An 18,955-nucleotide genomic window follows, 5' to 3' on the forward strand; every position below is an offset into this window, starting at 1 on the left:
GACTTTCGGCACACGTCAAATTCACCGTCACGCTCTACCTGGCTTTAATTGATCGACCGATCGACCTGGTCGACGTATCGATCGACGCTTAGGAGATCGGTTGGTCGCGCGGCATTTTCCACGAGACGAATCCGACCACGCCACGCTCTCTCACCTTCGTCCTTCTCGTTGTCGTCGTCCAGGTCCTCGGACAGATTGTCGTCCTCCTCCTCGTCGTCTTGCGAACGGTGCGACGCCTCTGCCTCGCTTCCGGAGTGCTCGCCCACGCTTCCGCTTCCCGCCGTCTTCGACAGGTTCAGCACGGGACTGTGACCATTCGAGGAACCTGTTAACACGATCGTTCCGTGAATCTATCGTCTGTCTACGCGTTGGATAACGATCTCGTACGCGCTTATACGATTCTTCGAAGAATAGAATGCTTCGATCGACAATGATTGATGGATATTATTTGCCTCCGCTTATACGAGAAGAAACAGACCGTCCAATTTCCACGGTTGACCCGCTCCCCTTGTATTTGATATCCCGGCATTTTAATCCTGACGTGGATAGATACTGTTTGGCTAGCGACGCCAAGCGGAATGACGCATCGCTCGGGGCCAGCTCGTGGTTCGACCGTGGCTGCATCGTGGAACAACCGTGTGGTTCGTCGACGAGCGAATAAGTCTCGATTCGAGGCGAGGATCGCGGGCAGCGGTAGGCCGCGCTCGATTAAGCACGATCGACGTCCGCGTCGAAATCCCCGAAGAAACGAAGCCCGCAGGTTCCGTGGGGCCCGCGGCTTGAACACGATCGGATTCGAACTCGAAACGTCCAGTTTGTCGCCGGCCGGGCCTAGGGCCGCGCACACTCGCCATCAGGATAAAAGGTCCGATCGAACGGATTAAAATATTACGGAGAATCAGAAGAAAGGCGGAGCCGAGCGGTACCCCGTAACCCGATATCGGACTTAATCTCTCCAGGCCGCCTAAACGCTCGACCGGGCCAGCGATGAGAAATAAAGAAATCGAAAAAGGGACTGGTCCTCCGCGATCCGGACACGCTCGGTTAACTCGTGTCCTGGCCTCGAGCGATGGCCAGTACCCCCGTTGCGGAGGGATGTTTCGTTTCGAGGCTCTCTGCCTTTTATTAGGAGAATCTCGTACGCGTCATAGGCAAAATGGAAATCGCGCGAACGTTTCGTTCCACTAGAGAAACGTTCGATTTGAAGCTGTTTATCGAAGAGGAAAGTACAAAAGCATCCTCTTCCATTGGATGGAACGGCGAAGGAACGACGGCCTCGAATCACGAGGATCGCCGGTCGCCAGGAGAAGGAGGATTCATCGTCCGCGTAATGGTGCTCGGCCCATAATACGACTCGGCGTTATTCGCCGTATTATCGGCCGATTACTATAATTACGGTAAACGAGCGTACGCGTATTTATCTTACCATTGTGCGAGCTCAGATCCCTGGGTTTTTGGTCCAACGCGAGTGCTCTCTCGGCGTCTCCTCTCTCCTCGCGGAGCCTGCAAACAGCAAAACAGATAGGGAAAAGTTTTAGTATCGATTCCGGCGGATGGTGACGAATCGACCAAAGCGGAGGTGGACTCTCGGTCTGTGCGCTGGCCATTAATTAAATAATTATTCTAGTCTTGGTTCGAGCCGACCGCGTAGGAAGATAAGTGCCGGTCTCTCTGTCGGCCGCGCGTTCCATCCGATTATCGCTGTTAATCGATTCGCTTCTTTTTTTCTATGCGGAGCTGTCGCACATCGCCTCGAGGGATCGCACGCTCTCGCGTAAAACCGGCTTCCCTCCGACCTTTTATTTCCATCGGAGCCCGAGTGGCAGGTAGTAACGGAGAACGAACCGCGCGTATCCTCTTTCCACGTTTCGTTTCGACGCGGCGGCCGATGAGCCGAGAGTTTCTCGTATTACGTCGTCGATTCAAAAGCAAATCGTCTCGTCGAATCTATAACGAAACGATCACGTCACTAACGGCGATGATGTTATTCCTGCCTCGCGAAACTTCCGTGCCAAGTGTCCCTCTTTTATTTTCTTTTTTTTCAGTTTCCTCGAATGCTTTTTTTGTCTTTACGAGCGCCAGGCTCGTTAAGCTACGCCAGCCAGTCTTTATGCCGCGGTATCGCGAAACTTTTAATCTTGCCTCTATATTGTTCGACCCTCGCGCGGTATGTGGGGAGAGAATCGTTAAGATTCGCGGCCGGATGCCGTGACTGACATTAACCGGCCATACGCTCTTTAATACTCCGCGCGCACATTTTCAAACGAAATTTTCTTTCGTCCCGGAACCTCGAGACGAAGGCGAGTCCTCGGAGACAGCGACGACAGAAGAGAGGGGGATAACGGGTCGTCGAAAGAAATTATTTCCAAGGGTGTAGATCGAGGGTGTATTTACGAATTTATTTTCCAAGAGCCACGCGAAGTAGTCGAAAATTGGTGTTTTCCGGACGATTAGACCCTCCTGCCGCACCTCTTCGTTACCCCTCCTCCGAATCCCGACGTTCCTTTCCTCGTCTTGCAAATTATTCTCCCGGGTATAGTTCTTTTTATGGGACGGGGTAGGCCGCGCGGTCCGAGGGCGTCTCTTCGCACCTCGAATCGAACCGCGGACCATTAAGTAAGAAGTTAATATCATTAAACATAATATTGGGCGCATCTGGGAGCCGCAGAGCACTTACCGACCCACCACCAACCGTCCCCCGCCGCAAACCGCCCTCTTCACTGGCGGCTGCCGCTCCGCGCGCGAACCCGCGAGACCTCCATCCACCCCCGACATCCTCCCGCTCGGTTCCCCGACCGCCGCCTCCCTCCTCGACCCCTCGAACCTTAATTTTTTAATGAGAAAATGCTTTCAAAGAGCCGGAGAGAAATACCGTGCGTCTACGAGCGATAAGTTACGGCCGCGTTAAGCGGAATGGAGGAGAGGATCCCCACCTTCTACCCTCGTTCTCCCTCCATATCCTCCTTTTTTCCCCCCTCTCTTTTCTTCTTCTTCTGTCGACGAGCCATCGTTTCCCTTTCCACGGGAGATGCTTTCGAGAAGACGACTACGAAATACGGTATCTCGTCGCTCGGCGACGCGCTCGCCGCGGTTCGTTCGACGACCAATTTTACGAGACTTCGAAATTTTGCGGAGAAGACGATTTGCCGACGAGATACGAGTTACGAAACACGCAAAAACCAGCCATCATCCCTTCGCTATCATCGCCGACAGCAACGTCAGAATTATAGACGGATCGCGCTCGCGCGCCTTCGATATCGTAACGACTTAATTTCGGGGATAATTAAATTTTAATTGGTAATACGAGTCGATTAAGACGACCGATGGATATCTCGGCCCGCCTCCGTTTGGACCTGGCCCCCGTTTACTCGTCGGTCCGGCAAATTCGGATGGGAACAAGAATAGCGGAGCCTTGTTCGAGCGACTACGGTCGAGAGAAAAGGGTCGAGAGAAAGGAGTTGGCGAAGAAAAGAAAAAACGTTGAAATTAAGGGAGGGAGGGGGAGAGAGAGAGAGAGAGAGAGTGGGAGAGAGGGTGAGGTTGATTTGCCGGGACGTCGTCGTAAGCTGCAACAGCCGAGCAGCGGGGTTATTAAATTTCTAATTAGTCGAATATTGTAGGTACATCGTCAGTCGCCTCGGCGTCTTCACGGTTCCGGCCATGAAGCGTTTGTATGCGCGTTTACGCGCGCAAATGTGCGTTTAGCCGCGCGTTTATCTAGCTTCGCATGAGTAGACACCTAGACGCTCTCACAGCCACCTTAATAGATCATGGATTTCATTAGGCGTGCCTACGGCTTTCGAAACGCGGCCAATCCCTGCTTCTAGTCGCGAATAATTAGCGAACGCTGCCTTCCTTTCCTTGGGACCAATAGCTTCAACCCTATTGAATTTCGTGTTCCACGAACTTCGCAGAAAGCGAAGAGTTGCGCCGCATCTTTGTACCTCGCGAGATGTTCCGAGATGTTTTTGTTGGCGTTGCTACCGTCTCAATTAGATCGAGTACGAATGTGAATTTTAACGAGATTCACAGACGATGAGACTTTGTGGCAGAAGATTGTAAATCTTATTGAAACACGGAACGGATAAATCGATCGAAACCTCTTCGGTCTATAATAGAGAAGACGAGCTACAAAGGCGATACGAGCTCTCCCCTCGCTTCGGAAGCAGCTATTTTAGACGCATCCATATCCTCTACCGATGATTGAACCGTATCAATCCCCGTCGTATCCATTAGCGTGGTACAGTACGTATGCGACTAATAAGCTGAACGAACGATACCCTTCTCCAGATCTTTGCCTTTAATTTTGATTCGGTAATGACGAACTCCACGGGGATTCCTGCCCCAATGCCGAGGAACGGGCTGCCTGCCCAGCGGGAGTTCATTAAGAGGCGTATTTCGAACGCGAAGAAAGCGACCTGCGATTCGGGATCGTTATGTTGGAATCGAGCTGATTCGCGATTTCGACGTACCATTTTCGCGACACCGGTCCTCGTACACGTCGCTGCGATTGAAAACGTTGTTCCATGCATTCCGGTGGCGTTTTTAATCAACGCTTTTTCGGTTCGTTCGGCGGGAATCGTTGAACGCGCGGTCGGGCTGTTTGCCCGCGTTTTGTTACTTTGGCGAAAAATCAAAAGCATCGTGTACGCGTGACGCGCGTTCCGATAATGACAGGGAACAGTTGTAATTTTAAGAGGACAAAGAGCCGGGCTAATTGGCGAAAGTATGCTGGCAACCCTGCCGCCGCGGCTTTTTCGATAAACGATGCACGCGAACGTTGATATTCGCCCGTCCTCTCGTTCCTTTCCGTCACCGGCTCGCTTTTCGTCGTTGCGAGTGGAACGCGCGACGATTGACCCATGCCGTCGTAATTTTAATTACGTCTCTGGAATCCGAGGCGCGATTGTGTTACAGCCTCGTCGGTCGCAGCCCGAAAGGGGATGAATCACGCTGCTGTTTGGCTCGGGCTCCTCTACTTCAACGTTCGTCGTTTGTCGCGAAACTCGTCTCTGAAAATTCCACGAGTCGAAATAATAAACAAGGAAGAAGAGGGGATTTTGGTAACGAGATCCAAAGTACGCGATCTCGAAAACGCCACCCTCGCTGGCGTGACATCCGAGGCGAAAGGGGTTCGTTCTCGTAACGAGTGTCGCGAAGGCGAGCCTTCGTCCTTCGAGGATATTCCTTATTTCATCTCGGTTCTCTACGTCCTTTCCTCCGTGTTAGCTCGGTAATTACCAAGGAACCAGGTCGCTGGCCGATCGTGTTACCGAAAAGATATCGCGAATTTCGCCTCACAATCAGTGGCGCTTCCTTTTGCGAAGGAAGAGAGAGTCGTTCCAGGAACGCGTTTCTTCTTGTATTTTCACGTAGCTACAGGTCCCGGAGATAGTGGAAGGAGAAAATATGAGAAACATAATTCAAGATAGAGGTCGGTGACGAGGGACGAAGGCAGAGATTGGCTCGGAGATGGAGAGAAGGCATCGGTCGAGTTGTGGGACGAGTGTCAGAACGTTGCTTCTCCGGACGAACGGTATAAAGGGCCGGGAAGGAATCGAATTACACTCGATCCAGTCGCCCCTGTCTTTCGATTTCTACCGGATCTGCTCGCAAATATTATCCGACGTATCGGCAGACGGACAGCATTTATCAAACCGCGCGCGACTACTCGGATTCGGGGGGCCTTCAAACTGATTCAATCATCGAATTCCCAGGATTCCAGCTTTTCTTCTGCTCATCGATCAAATCGCTGGCGGCGAATAAGACGTCCGGCTCGCGGCAAGTCACAAAATCGCGCCCTTGCGACGCTCGTTAACGTTTCCTCGAATTGAAATTCTCGTTTGTTTCGAATTGAAGTGAAAGATTGTATCGTGCTAAAAATAAACCTTCGAAACATGAAAGTCTTTTTTTCCGCTCATCCGATATCTCTATCTATATTCGTCGACTCGAGCAAATTAACATGTTTGACACAGCTACGATTAAAAACGAGCCTGGATTCGCTCCTTAGAAACTCGTTAAACGGCAAGTCTCATACTTATGCAGATTTGATCTGCGCCCTTCGAAGGTGGATGAAGTCGGACGGGACACGTTGCGTCGGCAAAAAGGGAGCTTTCCCAGTCGGTAGCGCGTTAATTGCGACGTTTACGCGAGTTCATTGTCATCGGGGCAAGATCTTTCCGGGTACATACTTATAACAACGATACCGTGCGCGAATCCTCGCCGCGACAAAGCCCACCCATGGCGCCCCCACTAAATCGACCTTACGCTCCAGCCCCTTTTATCTCCGTTTCCAATTCCCCTTCTCCTCCCTTCTCTTTCTATTTCGCTCTTCCTCCTCTCTACGCGTTTCTCTTGCTTTCTCTCCGTGTCTGTTCGAGTTGGATGCTCAGGGGGGCGCACGCTGCTCCGCTTACAGCCAGCAGGTTTCTTCTTCCATTTTCCGTTTCGCCACTCGGCCCCGCTTGACTAATAGATCTCAGCGGCAGTCACGACACAATCGGGCGCAGACTACCGTTGCTAACTTCATATCAATCCGTGGATTCCGGCCGCTCGTTCCCGGTAACGAGTCGTGATAAATGACGGGGCCGAGGCCCAGCGACGATTGAGATTAATTTCTCGTTGTACGTCTTCTTGTAGCTGGCTTTAATACTCTCGCGGTCGGGTTCATCCTAAGCCAAACTGGCCTAACCGACGAAGCAAAGGGAGAGCGAGAGACAGAGAGAGAGAGAGAGAGAGAGAGAGAGAGAAAGAGAGAGAGAGGTGCTGTCAGCTCGGGGAATTACGGGAGGGAAGAAAACGAACCGAACCATGTCGACGCCTGGATTTACGCGCGCTCTCCTTGAGAAATAATTTCAATTTCGAGGGACGTCCGGTGAAAATTCGGTAAACAATGCGTGAGATGCTCGACGGTCGCCAACCATCCCTTCCGTCGCCTTTGCCGCCCTCTCTGGTTTTTGCTTCCGTTTTACGATAATTTCCGAGAGCAATCGATAAGCGACACAAGCAACGGCGTGTTCGGGCAGGAGGAAAAGGCGAGCGCTCTTCGACGAAAGGTCTTCTTACATTTCCCCGTCTTGTCGGCGTTCCGACGAACGGGCGAACCAGCTAATTATGTATCCCCTGCGGGACCCCCGCAGACAGGAAATGAGACTACCCGAGTTTCTATTCGTTTCATATACTCGCTCGTGTCCGCGTAAATACGTACACGCGAGTCCATGGCTGCGTGTGTATTGGACGGCCGCTTAAAACGCTCCGGCTGGAAATACAGTCGGATTAAGCCGGGGCCGGGGATCAGATACCGCGCGCCGGTGATAACCTCCGACTTTATATCCGCGCAGGACAGCGGTTTAATTAGACGACGACGCCTGAGATTCCGGCTAGAAACGTTGATCGAGCTAAATTGTTTCCTCAGCCTCTCGCTTCTGCTCGATCGTGCCCTGGTCCGCACCGCGCAGCGATCACTCGCTTCGAAACCCCGTTTCTCTCTCTCTCTCTCTCTCTCTCTCTCTCTCTCTCTCTCTCCTACTCTATTTCGCTTCCGAATGGCTTCCGGGGCTGCCGAGGGAAGACAATGCCGATCGACCAACCAGATAACCGACCGTTTAGACGAACGACTGCCCCGACTCGATCCTTGGAGCGCCTCGCGAACGCGAGCCTGACGAGCGATTCACTACCACGTCACAAAAAAGGAACCACGTGGTTTAGTGTGAAAATCGAAAAGCGAGAAGAAAGTAAACTGCATGATGGACAGAGAAGCTGTCAGTAGCCCGGAGGGACTCACAATCTCGATGACTTCACGCTTGATGCCTGTTGGAGTTTGTCCGACAGACTCGTGAGTCGGGGAACGAGGTGCGAACGACTGGCTGCGACGAATAATTGTTTGTTTATACGGCTCTAAGCGCTTTTTATTCTCGTTCCACGCCACTTGGACCGACTGGTCGGGCTGGTCGGATGGCTGACTGCGAATGGGAATGATCTCCTTCTTGCGACTCTTTTTCTACCACCACCCGTCTCGGCCCCTCCACTCGTTAGCTCAAGGTTAGACGCGTAGCGTGTGGCGTAACATGTGGCCACGATTTTAGAAGGGACTCGAATAGAAATAGCGCGAGTGGTTCACTTTCGATGCTTGTTTAACCCTTAATCCTCGCTCGCTCTACTAAAACACGATTCTCTCGGTGTTTCTTAATCTACGTTTCAATTTCGATCGAACTACAGTAAAATATGTTACGGAATTTAATTGTACCAGAGGTCTGTTTTCCGAAAGTTACAAACGAGGTCAATGTCGCGAAATCCCGAGATAAATCCGACGCAGTTGGGGGAGCGTGGAGAAACAGACGCGTGTTAGCGAGAGGAATCATTTATTCCAGAAAGATAGGCGGCTGTGTGGATCGCGTTCGTGGACGATACGTCATCCCCGTCGTCGGCTGACGTTCGCCCCTTCGGTTGTGTACTCGGAGGCGAGAAAGCCTCGAAAGCATTTTTCAATTCCGCGAAACTTTACGATAGATATCTTCCCCACGAGAGAGAGAGGAGGAAAGAAGCGACCGCTCGGCCGCTTCGCCAGAAACATTTGTACATAAATCTGAAAATTATGAGCCGGTCCCCCGGTCGCTTGCCGCCTCTGCGCCCCCTGCAGCCGACCAGCCATATGCCTGCCAACGCGTAACGGAGAGATAACGCGTAGGGTAACCCCTCGTGAAGGCAACCGCACGGCGGCGTATGCGCGTGAAACTGCAGTCTTCGATCTCTCTTTCTCTCCCTCTCCATCCAGCCCTCTCTTCCGACGTGTCACACAGGGTCGAGGCGAAAAGCCTTCCCGTATAAATCAAGATTCGTGGAAAATAAAAATCACTTTGGCGGCGGATCGCTCGATTAAGGGCCATCGATGGTCGCTTTGGGAGCTCAGCCCACGAATCTCCGCCCCTACAACGAGAAAGGAGGAAGTGGAGAAAGAACGCGACATGGCTTATCGCGGTTTCGAATGGACCGATTTCCACCGGGGGTCGCGGCACCGAATCGTTCGCCTGTTTTTATCCCAAATCCATCCCCTCGTCTATTTTATATACTCTCGTTTTCTTTCTCCTTTTATTTTTTAAAGCGAAACTATAACAACTTCGACGGTGTTTCCGAATGTAATGTGGCAAATTCTAAGTGTTAGAGTTACGCTCTACCATCTCTCGTTTGATATCTGACAGTATGTGATATCTAATGAACGTTTCACTCGAACGAAGAAACTCTGGTCGATCTTCGCAGAGAAGAAAAGATTCGAGGGATGGAGATTTAACGCAAGGTTCAGTGGCGATAAGCGTAGCGTTCGAGTTCTCCGCTCCGTGAACGGCTCGATGCTCAGCCGCCAGGCAATACGCAAATAAACTGACGAATCCCCTTTCGTACACCCTCGACCCATCGTCCCCTTTGCCGCCCTGAGCCAGCCTGCGGAGTAGATCGAAGAAAAATATGCCGAACGAGAAAAATAAAGAACGATCGGGGGTGTACACGCGGAAGGATACGTAGGATGGCTTCGAAGCCTTAAGCCAAAGAGCACAGATATGCCAGAATATTCTGGCGAATGGAAGTTACTTCGGGAGAGAAGGATGAAAAACGATGGAAGAAGAAGAAAATAACGGGGCACGCGGGGCGATCGTTTATCGACAAAAAGAGACCGATATCTGTCGCGTGGAAATCTGCTTGTCCGCGATAGAACGAAACGCGCACCCCCATTTCTGGCCGCGCGACGCGTGTGCGAAAATACACGCGTAAAAGGCCGCTTATCTGGTTTGCGCAAGAATTGGATTCGACGACGCTTCCGAAAACCATAACCGAAACGGTAACTGCCACCCTCTGACTGATCGAACTTATTCCTTTCCTTCGTTCAGCCAGCCATCGCCTCCTTCTGTCGCTACCTCGCGTCGATAATGCCTGGATTGGGGGATGAGGCTGAAGAAGAACACGCGAGGGAAACGACGCACTATTTTTCTGGAAAATTGAATAGACAAAATCGAATATTTGCCTACTCAGCCACCGCATCCCTCTATGCCTTCTATCTCTGCTTACTGCTTCGTTCTTTCTATCACGATTAGATAAATCTTCGTGGTTACGATCGGTCGGTTCGAGATGTACATGAGATCGATCACTGTAATAAATCGGCCAACGTAAATACTACTTACGTTTAAATCGCCTGTCGAGACGGTAATGAGAAAAGTGAAGCACGATACCGGAACGAATCGGGCCGGAACCGAAGCAAATAGCTGCTCGAGACGCTATGGAAAACAATTACGCGTTGGCGTAAAAATAAAGGTTGTCGCGCTTAATTACGCGGCAGATTCGTGACGACGAGAAATGCGTCGCGACGAAAGGTGGCGAGACGCGTATTCACCTTTGCGCTTTCTCATCAAGCTCCGCTTAATTTCTAACCCCTTCGTCCCAGTGTGTCTGAAAGGGTGGCCAGGAACGCGGGAGAGTATATTAAACGACACTCGGAATTACAAATAACAAATTGCAATTTGATTCCCGCACGGTCGGTCGGCACTCGTGCGGACGGGCTGTTTCGTCGGGGCCGGGGGCGCAATTTATCATTACCGGCGACAATTTCGCTGACGGCCCTCCGATTCCGATTCTGCTCGGGGCTGCTGATCCTTCGCTCGCGGGAACCAGAGGCGAGAAGTCAGAGGCTACACGTATCAACACACGTGTCTCCCGACGATGATTCGTTTTGAATCGAAACCGGAGTTGACTTCGCCATTCGAAACAAACGTGATACAGGAGCTGAAGAGGGGGGGGGCGAGAATCGCGAGAATAGGATGGAAGGAGCCGCGAGGGGCGAATGTATCGCGGAGAAAAGAGGGCTGGGCTAGGGTTGAGGGGGCGAGCGGAGCGGTTTATATGGCTAAAGGCGCATCCCCCGAGCCGTATCGATCGTTGACTTTAAAATTCAAAGAGACCGACAATAGCTTCCCTTTCCGCCGAGCCTCTGTACTACAATATCATATTCCGTTCCTTTCGTTTCATTGTCTGGTAAAGCCTGCGCTAATAATAAAAGATTGCTACCCTGGAAGCTACGCCTAGAGAGGGAAAGCGACCGCTGGGAAAGGGGAAAAAAGATGGAACAAGAGACAACGAGCGGAGAAAGAGAAAAACGGATGGAGAAGAAGGGAGGAAAGACGCGCGTGCGAGCGGAGAAACGACGAAAACGAGCATGGGGAAGGTAGAACGGCAGAAGAGTCGGGGTTTCACTCGGTCGAGTCTTCCCAAGTTCGGTGCTATATCATCCAGATAGCCGACCCATAATGCTTCGTTGAAAAGTTGCTCGAATTTTGCACGAATTTAATATTCCGCGCGCGTCGTCTTTTGTCCTCTCTCTCTCTTTCTCTCTCCCACTCTCCCTCCGCCTTCTCTCTCTCTCTCCATCTCTCTACCTATCTATCGTTTCGTCTCGCATTTGCGTTTCCGTGTCGCCGATATTCCAGGTGAACTTGCACGTTTGTTCCCCCGCGGGTAGGAGAAGCTCGGCTCTCGGAAGCGTCACCGAAACCGCGATTCCAGAAAATTGGGATTCTTTTCTCCCCCGCGTGTCGTTCGGTTCTTTACCGCCATCCAGGCTCTCGGTTTCCCAAGATAGGGTGCTTGTTGCGGATCCCAATAGGACGAAGGAAACGACAAAAGAGAAAAGCGGGTAAAGAGGTCGGCGTTCGAATTACACAAGTAACGGGAACCGAGAGAAAGAGATATTTGTCGAGGGCGAGGGGAAACGAGCGGGCGGAATCAAAGGGGACGCAACAATGGACGATCATATTAAATCATAAATGTAAACGAAGATGGGTAACGGGGAGGGTGAAAGCTGGTGAACAGTCCGATAATGAAAGTTTCCGATCCTCGAGCTGAGGCACAAAGCTATACCTAAACGATATAACCGATGGCACGGTTTTACGCCTGCGATTTATCGAACATCTCTCGGTTACGGAATGATTTTCCGGCTGGCTGCCGGCGCTTACATTTTTCCGCGAGCGAACCTTTCCGGAAAAACAGAAAGAACAAAAGTTCCAAGAGATCAAACAAGAGATTCGAATGCTGCACGAAGGGGATGAGGATCGATTCGATCGCTTGAAGCATCGCTAGAGAAGATAGAAGAGAGAAGAAAGAGAGAGAAGCTCGTGCATCCGCCGGATGGTTGTCATCGACGGCGCACAAACGCGCGTGCAACGCGATCGCGAGCGTGCGCGCACCTGACCCGAGATTAAACGTTTCGAGGGATACGAAATGAAATATTTAGCGATCCTGGGGGTTCAAACGGGGCCCACCACCCCCTCGAAACGCCTGTTTCCCTTTGTCGGCGACCTGTTAGCCATCGAATCGAGTTGGAATGCGCTAACCCCTTGTCGCCGCGCGACACGCGTCTCCTCGTGCCGTTCCTCGTCCTTCCTCTTCCTCTCGACGACGACGATCGTGTGCACACACACTCCACCTGGTCGATCGAGTTTTCCCCGGTTACAATTTCGATCGATAGCGTGTGGCAAGACGACGGCAGGAAGCGGAGACGGAGCGTGAGAGGAAGGAAAAGAAACAGCGAGCAGAAAAGTACGAGTCACCGAAGGGGGGTGAAAGCATGCGGATTAAGTCGTGTGAAAATTCACGATAGACGGCGGTGGTTAGATCGATCGGGTGAGTGTTTCAGCCGGGAAACGGCTGGAGGACGTTGAATGGACCGGATTGAAACGTCGACGCGGTGAATAGCGGTTTCAAAGAAATACATTAGCGCAATGTGAAGGGTTACTCGGAAAATAAACTGGAGGAACCAAGCAACCGGGGCCGCTTATCCCGAGCACCGGGTGCTCGATCATTCTTTCAGTGCGCGAACGTCGTTCCTATCGAGGAAACGAAATTTCTCGTTTCAAACTTGTCGAAAAGGCACAGAAAATCACTCGTTTGCCTACAAACCTGATAATTCTATGGTAGGGACGGTGATGATCGAACGATCAACTTTTGCCAACTAAATTCATGGACGAGTTAGAGATACGATTCGTACGAACTGTAAATCACAGGAGAAAATCGCGGGAAAAAGTGACGCGAGAGTTGCACCGAAACAGGCGGAGAACTGGCTCGGTCAAGTAATGGTCAAAGCAGGTGTATTATTCGAGCGAATGGTTTACGAGAATTTTATTGTAGGCCCCCGGTGTTCAGCGGTCATATTTAAGGTTTTATCCCGCCGCCTCCGTTTCGTCTCTCGCGCGCCCCCTATTTCTCGCTCGGTGAACGCCGGGAAAGGGTTAGGATTTTATTTTTCAACCGCGTAAAAGGGCTGAAAGAGAAGAGGCCCACGTTTCATAAAAGTCGTCTGGCACATTCGTTGCCGTAGATTATTGCCGAGACCGCGAGCCGACATCGACGCCCCGGACGTATTATTTTATTTATTATTTCACTTTAAGACGCGTCTTCCTTCGTCCAAGGATTAAAGCGGGCTCGCATAAAGAACCGGGAAGCCTCGTTTCGCGTCACCTCCGAGCGCGACCATTCAGCCGGTCAGTATAGTATCGGTTTATTTCCCTTCGAGCCGCGCCGCTCCCACACGCTCGCTTTTAATTAAACTTTCAGCGGAACGCGGCTTGTCTAACCGTCTAGCAGCACAGCCGACTGTTTGCATCCTCTCAAAGTTCAACCGATGTTCCAAATTGAAAAGAAATATTTTTCAACCTACGCTCAAAATCGTTGCATCTTAACTCGTGCGAGATCGGTGACGCAGCCTGGAATATTCCACAATCGGGACCATCGATTTCTCGAAATAGAAATTACGACCGCAATTACTCAGAGTCACTGAGAATTGTTTTCTCAAAGTATATACTGGTGTCGAATATATTAAGGTCAAACATGAAACAAGTGGAAGAAGATTGGAATTTACACATTGGCCGCGTAGAGTTTGGAATAAATCGCGCTCTCGGGGAAAAGAAGCGGCTGTGTGACGGGTGTCAGGAAAATTAAGGTCGGGAATCGCGTAACATCTCCGGGGTGGAAAAAGCAAGGGATACAAGGGTGGGGGTAGCAGCTGCGACATCGCGAAATTACGAGGTGGCGTTGGAAGTAGTCGCTCCTTAGAGGAACCGTTGACAAATGACGGAGGCAACTTTTATTATTTTAGATGTCGGCCCATCAGAGCCGCCCGCGCTTCGTGTTACGACTCCGCAAGCCGACCGAGATGTGTTTTACATACATTTCGCAACAGCCTCCGGGAACCGACTACAACACCCCTTGACAAATGGGCCGGGGTTTTATTAGACCAACTTTTTAAGCTACTCCCCTGGCGAAGACGCGGAGCTCGCCGAAATAAAGATAAACTTTGCCCGCGTAGCCGTAGCTCGTTACTTGCCATTCCGGCGTCGATCTTCTACGTGCTTGCTTATTTACTCGGTTTCGCGTTAAACGATACTAGAGATTCTGGTACAATGCCAGGAAACTATCACGCGGGTTCATTTGGTTGCGGAAGCTTGCGAAAATATACACGCCATTGGAACATTCTACTTCAGCGAATGAAGCAAAGATCGGAATAGTCGGATAGTTGTGTCGACACGAGTCTATAAATCCTTGCACGATCAAAGAAACGTATGGAAACGCGAGCGATTCCGGTCGCCTTTCGATGGAAAAAGGTAGGAGGCGTTCAGGAAATGGATGGTCGCGTCGCGATCGACCATCATCGTTTGGCGTGGACTCGAATTTCCGTGAGCGGAGCGTAACACCGTGGGCGAGAGAAAAAAGTCGAACGCACGTTTCGCTCGAGAACATATTTACGCGGCCGATGACAAATGGTTTTTAGCGGCGCGGTGGGTGGATAGGAGAAGTTCGGGACACCCGCTGCACTCCCGGAGGGGTCGTCGGAGCGCGAGGGAAAACGAGCGGGCGGAGGAGTCAGTGGCGGCGGCGGTGGAGGTGGCGGCGGGGGGAGGGAAGGAAAGTGGTTCGCAGATGCGCCGTGACTGATGGTCCCTACTTCCAGATGTACTATATACCGCGGTACTTTTATCGGCGCTTGTTTGTTCAGCGAGTTTCGAAATACCAGTGGCAGCGGCGTGCCGTCGCCCTGGATCACGGATAGCAGCGAGAGAACGCGCCACCAGAGAAAGCTATATAGAAACCGGCTGGAGAAAAAGAGAAAGAGAACCGTAGACGGTATGGAAAGAGGCGAAGGTGGAAGGAAAACGAAGCAAGCGACTGCGATTATCGTCGACGGCCAGAAGAAAAAAATGATCGTTGTATCAACGGCGATACACACGTGTATTTACGTGTCGTGTCCGCGACGTTAAGGCTTTCGTCGTGCGCGATGATGGACGTCTATCACGTGAGACAACGTTTCCCCGCCGCCGCGTCGTTCGTCACGGTTCCCCTTTTAGTCTTGCTGCTGTTTTTGTCCACCCATGAAATTCCTCGTGGCCGTACGACCAAATAGCAGTCGTGTTTCTCTTCCTCTTTGTCTAGCCGAGAGAAAATCGGAAAACCACGAAACTGGTCGGTGCAAGAAGGGTGAACGGAAGGGTTTTTCACGGAGGGATAGAAAGTGGATCGGCGGATTTCGGGCGATCAATTAATAAGAGGAGGATCGGCCACTTTTCATCCTGGGGAGCAGCGCGCCCACGCGTTCCTATGTAAATTGAAGAGGTTACACGGTTTTACATATTTCAACAGATTCGCGGCGGCGCGGAGGCAGGCGGCCGACGCGGCAGGGAAGACGCGGGAAAAGTGGGAGGGAGGTGATAGAGAAGGGGCCCGGTAGCCACTCGAAAACCGCGGGCGAAGCGTTTTGTCGAGTGTTTTATGGAAAGCTTTAGAATTGTAGATTTTCTCTCTCTCCGCTAGCAGCGCAACCGCTGGATTTATGATAGCCGCCGCGAAAACCTACGACCCTGCCCGCTGCTACTTTCAGCGCATCCTCGATAATATAAAAGGATATTATTTAAATTCTTGAAAATTCCACGAGTGTTCGCGCCACCGACGATCACGAACCGAGCGGCTGACTCGCGATTGCTTTTGCCAGCCCACACTTTTTCCACCTACTTCCGCATAATTCGCGTCAGAAGCAGTTTAGACCGATGATCAATGGACGCACACAGCAATGGACGTTCGGTCCTTCTCGAGGGACGAGGGCCACCGCCTGTATGTCGTTTGCTATTGGTTTTCAATTGGGAAACGATTACCCTCCTCGAGTGACCGTTTTCGGCTCGTTTGTCATCGACGTTTCCGCGCCTCTTTTCCTCGTCGTTCCTCGTCCGAGTATTATCGAATTTGGTAGCCGATTCGTCGATGCGTCCAACGACCGTTAGGAATAATCGTCCGCAGAGTAGAAGTTTCCTTGCCGCGACATGATTGAATTTTCGATCGTTCCCTAACCTTTAAAACCCCGCTGGTACATGGCCATCACCGCGAGGGTCGCGTATTTGTCCAAGGCTAACCTTGCCAGAGCAAGCGCACCCTTCGACGCGCGCACCGCGCGCTACTGCGCGTCTGGACAAGGCAAAAGGTAAGCCACTAGCCGCGTATACGCGTGGAAACCGCCGTCCGAACGCACACTGCAAATATTAGTTCATTACCAAAAGTGGCGGCGAAACCGAGCCTGCGAACGGTAGTGCCGCGGAACCGCAGGAACGTTCGTCCGCGGTTTATTTAATGACACCCTTCCACTGCTTTTCAATTAACCTCTCCACCGCCTCTTCTCCTCGCTTCCCCCACCCATCGTGCAACTCTTTCCCTGTGGTTCGCTTACTTCTTCCCAACTTCCAACTTTCAAGGGCCACTAGCCCTTTCGCCTCGAGGTTTTCGATTTTCCGATCTCTTTCTCTCTCTCTCTCCCTCTCTCTCTCTCTCTCTCTCTCTGTCTTTGTCTCTGTCTCTGTCTCGCGACGAATTTTGAACGGAAGTTGGAAGTTGGAAGTTGGAAACTCGCATGCCAGTCGACCGTAAATAAGAGAGCAGTTCCACACGCGGAAGGCTATGCACTGCGTGCGGGCTGTCTATTGTGCGTGCGTGTGTGAAGGCAACGGAGAAGCCCCGCGACGTAATATACTAGCGTGCGCGCACAGCCGAAGGGAGACCATTTAATAACAATATATCTTGGCCGTCGCGAAGGTACACGAGAATCGCGCGGAAATAAGGACAAAGAAGGGAGCGAACGTGGGAGGAAAGATATTTTATCATTAGAATCGGTATTCCCCCGAATCAACGCCGCCTTTCGCTCTACGCTTTCGGTCTGCTCTTTGTGTACGACGAGCCATGTAGTGTTCGTCGTAATGCGCGAAAAAATATACGAGAAGAGGACGTCGAAGCGGACGTAACGAGGCGACTCGGTCTCCGATCGATGAGACAAATTAGACGAAGAGACTCGCGAGCAGCTCGTTAGTCACGACGTTCGATACTTCCACGAAGATCGCTCGCGTTCCCGAACGAAGACCCGAGAAAATGAGCAAACGGGCCCGCCTTTAACGAGATCGCCGGGGCCAGAAAAAGATCGGACGACGACGACCGAACGAAGCGAAAGGCAGGAAAGGGAAACAAGATGGTTGACAATTTCACGGTACATTGGCGAGCTGTGGGTGGATCCCGGTCGTCGCGACTAATTATGTTTTTAATTAATCATCGCGTTTCGTCGCAGCCAAAGTTTACTCGGCTACGCTCGTTACCGCACAGCGGCCTAATATGTAACGCGTCGCTTCTAGGAGTCATCGCGACGAAGTTCACGCCCCCTGCAAGTCGATATGGTCGACCGCCTTCTTCCTCGTTATCTTCCGTCGACTCGACGACGGCTATCGAAATAATCCTAGCAAAGGGGGTGGTTCGCGGAGTAAATGACCCGGAAACGGTCGGGGAGCGACGTCGCTCCTAAAAATACGACAGCGAAAATTTCGAGGCGAGCATAAAGAGCGCGACGTCGTTAATGGCGCGGCGTTAATTATCGTTCAAACGATAATTATCGCGGCTTGATGAAATTGCGCCCGGTGGACCCGCGCCGCCGGCCGTAAGTAATTCGTTGTCGAGTTAATAAAATGAATGTCTCAAAGACGCTCGTTCAGGAGGTGACGACTCTTTTCTGCGATCTGCAGACGGCACCCTGTCGCGAGTCGACGAGTCGCGTTCTCGCCCGTGCGAGCTTTATGAGTTGAGAGACTTTACGAGGTCTCCTCGCCCGTTGTCGTCCTTCTTTCGATCCACCTTGGCGTCTCCTTTCGTCGCGGGAAACAGAGGAGAACAGATATACCCGAGAGAATGATTCATCCGGATCGACGCGCGACAGGCAAGGACCAATTTATTCGGTGGTCGGACACCGGACCCGAGCCAAGAGCCGACCGCCGAGATCGTGGCCGTATCGTTTCGTAAGAGGGTCGTTAGAAGGGTCCATTTTCGGGTCAGGATGTTTGGCACGAGCGGCCGATTCGAGGAACGAATCGACGCGCTTGTCGAGCCGGCTGTCGCGTTCCACATACGATTATCCGCCTAGACTGTAGACGATCGTCCTCTTTTACCTCGCGGGACTATCACGCGAACGTGAAAGAGATCCGACATTCCTCGAACACGCGAACAAGTAACCGATTCGATTTGTTGGATCCCCACCCACGTTAAACTGGATCTGTAAATCACGTGGGTGCTATTATTGGACTGCCTGCGGAGACGAGCCGTGGAAACATTCGCGAACACGGAGAAGATAGGTTTAACGATTGCGTTGATACCGGTGGAGATGAAAGACAAAAGAAACGCCGTAACTAATACTCGGAGCGATCGACAGCTAACCCGTTATTATTAATTTCGTCGTAGCATTCGAATCGAAAACTACGTAACCAAAAAAGGAGCATCTCGAGAGGGAACGAAGGAAGGTGAACGTTCGGACGAGAGAGAGAGAGAGAGAGAGAGAGAGAGGGAGAGAGAGAGCGTAATTAGCCTATCCCCTGATTGCAAGCCGCTGACAAGCCGACGCCTAGAGCCG

General features: G+C 51.6%; 2 protein-coding genes across 6 annotated transcripts in view; one reads left to right on the plus strand and one right to left on the minus strand.

Moving 5' to 3' along the window:
- The window catches only part of Alc (5'-AMP-activated protein kinase subunit beta-1), a 264,921-nt gene that overhangs the window by 163,790 nt on the left and 82,176 nt on the right, over positions 1-18,955 (plus strand). The gene's annotated exons all lie outside the window — the stretch shown is intronic.
- The window catches only part of Dac (dachshund family transcription factor), a 149,215-nt gene that overhangs the window by 57,133 nt on the left and 73,127 nt on the right, over positions 1-18,955 (minus strand). For all 5 annotated transcript variants that reach the window (XM_072008870.1, XM_072008868.1, XM_072008869.1 and 2 more), the window contains 2 exons: positions 1,427-1,503; positions 155-325 (listed from right to left, as the gene is read on the minus strand). In XM_072008870.1, coding sequence (XP_071864971.1) covers positions 155-325; positions 1,427-1,503 — 248 coding nt within the window. The remainder of the gene's footprint in view (positions 1-154; positions 326-1,426; positions 1,504-18,955) is intronic.

This window comes from Bombus fervidus, chromosome 8 (genome assembly GCF_041682495.2).
Source record: "Bombus fervidus isolate BK054 chromosome 8, iyBomFerv1, whole genome shotgun sequence".
Taxonomy (NCBI): Eukaryota; Metazoa; Arthropoda; class Insecta; order Hymenoptera; family Apidae; genus Bombus; species Bombus fervidus.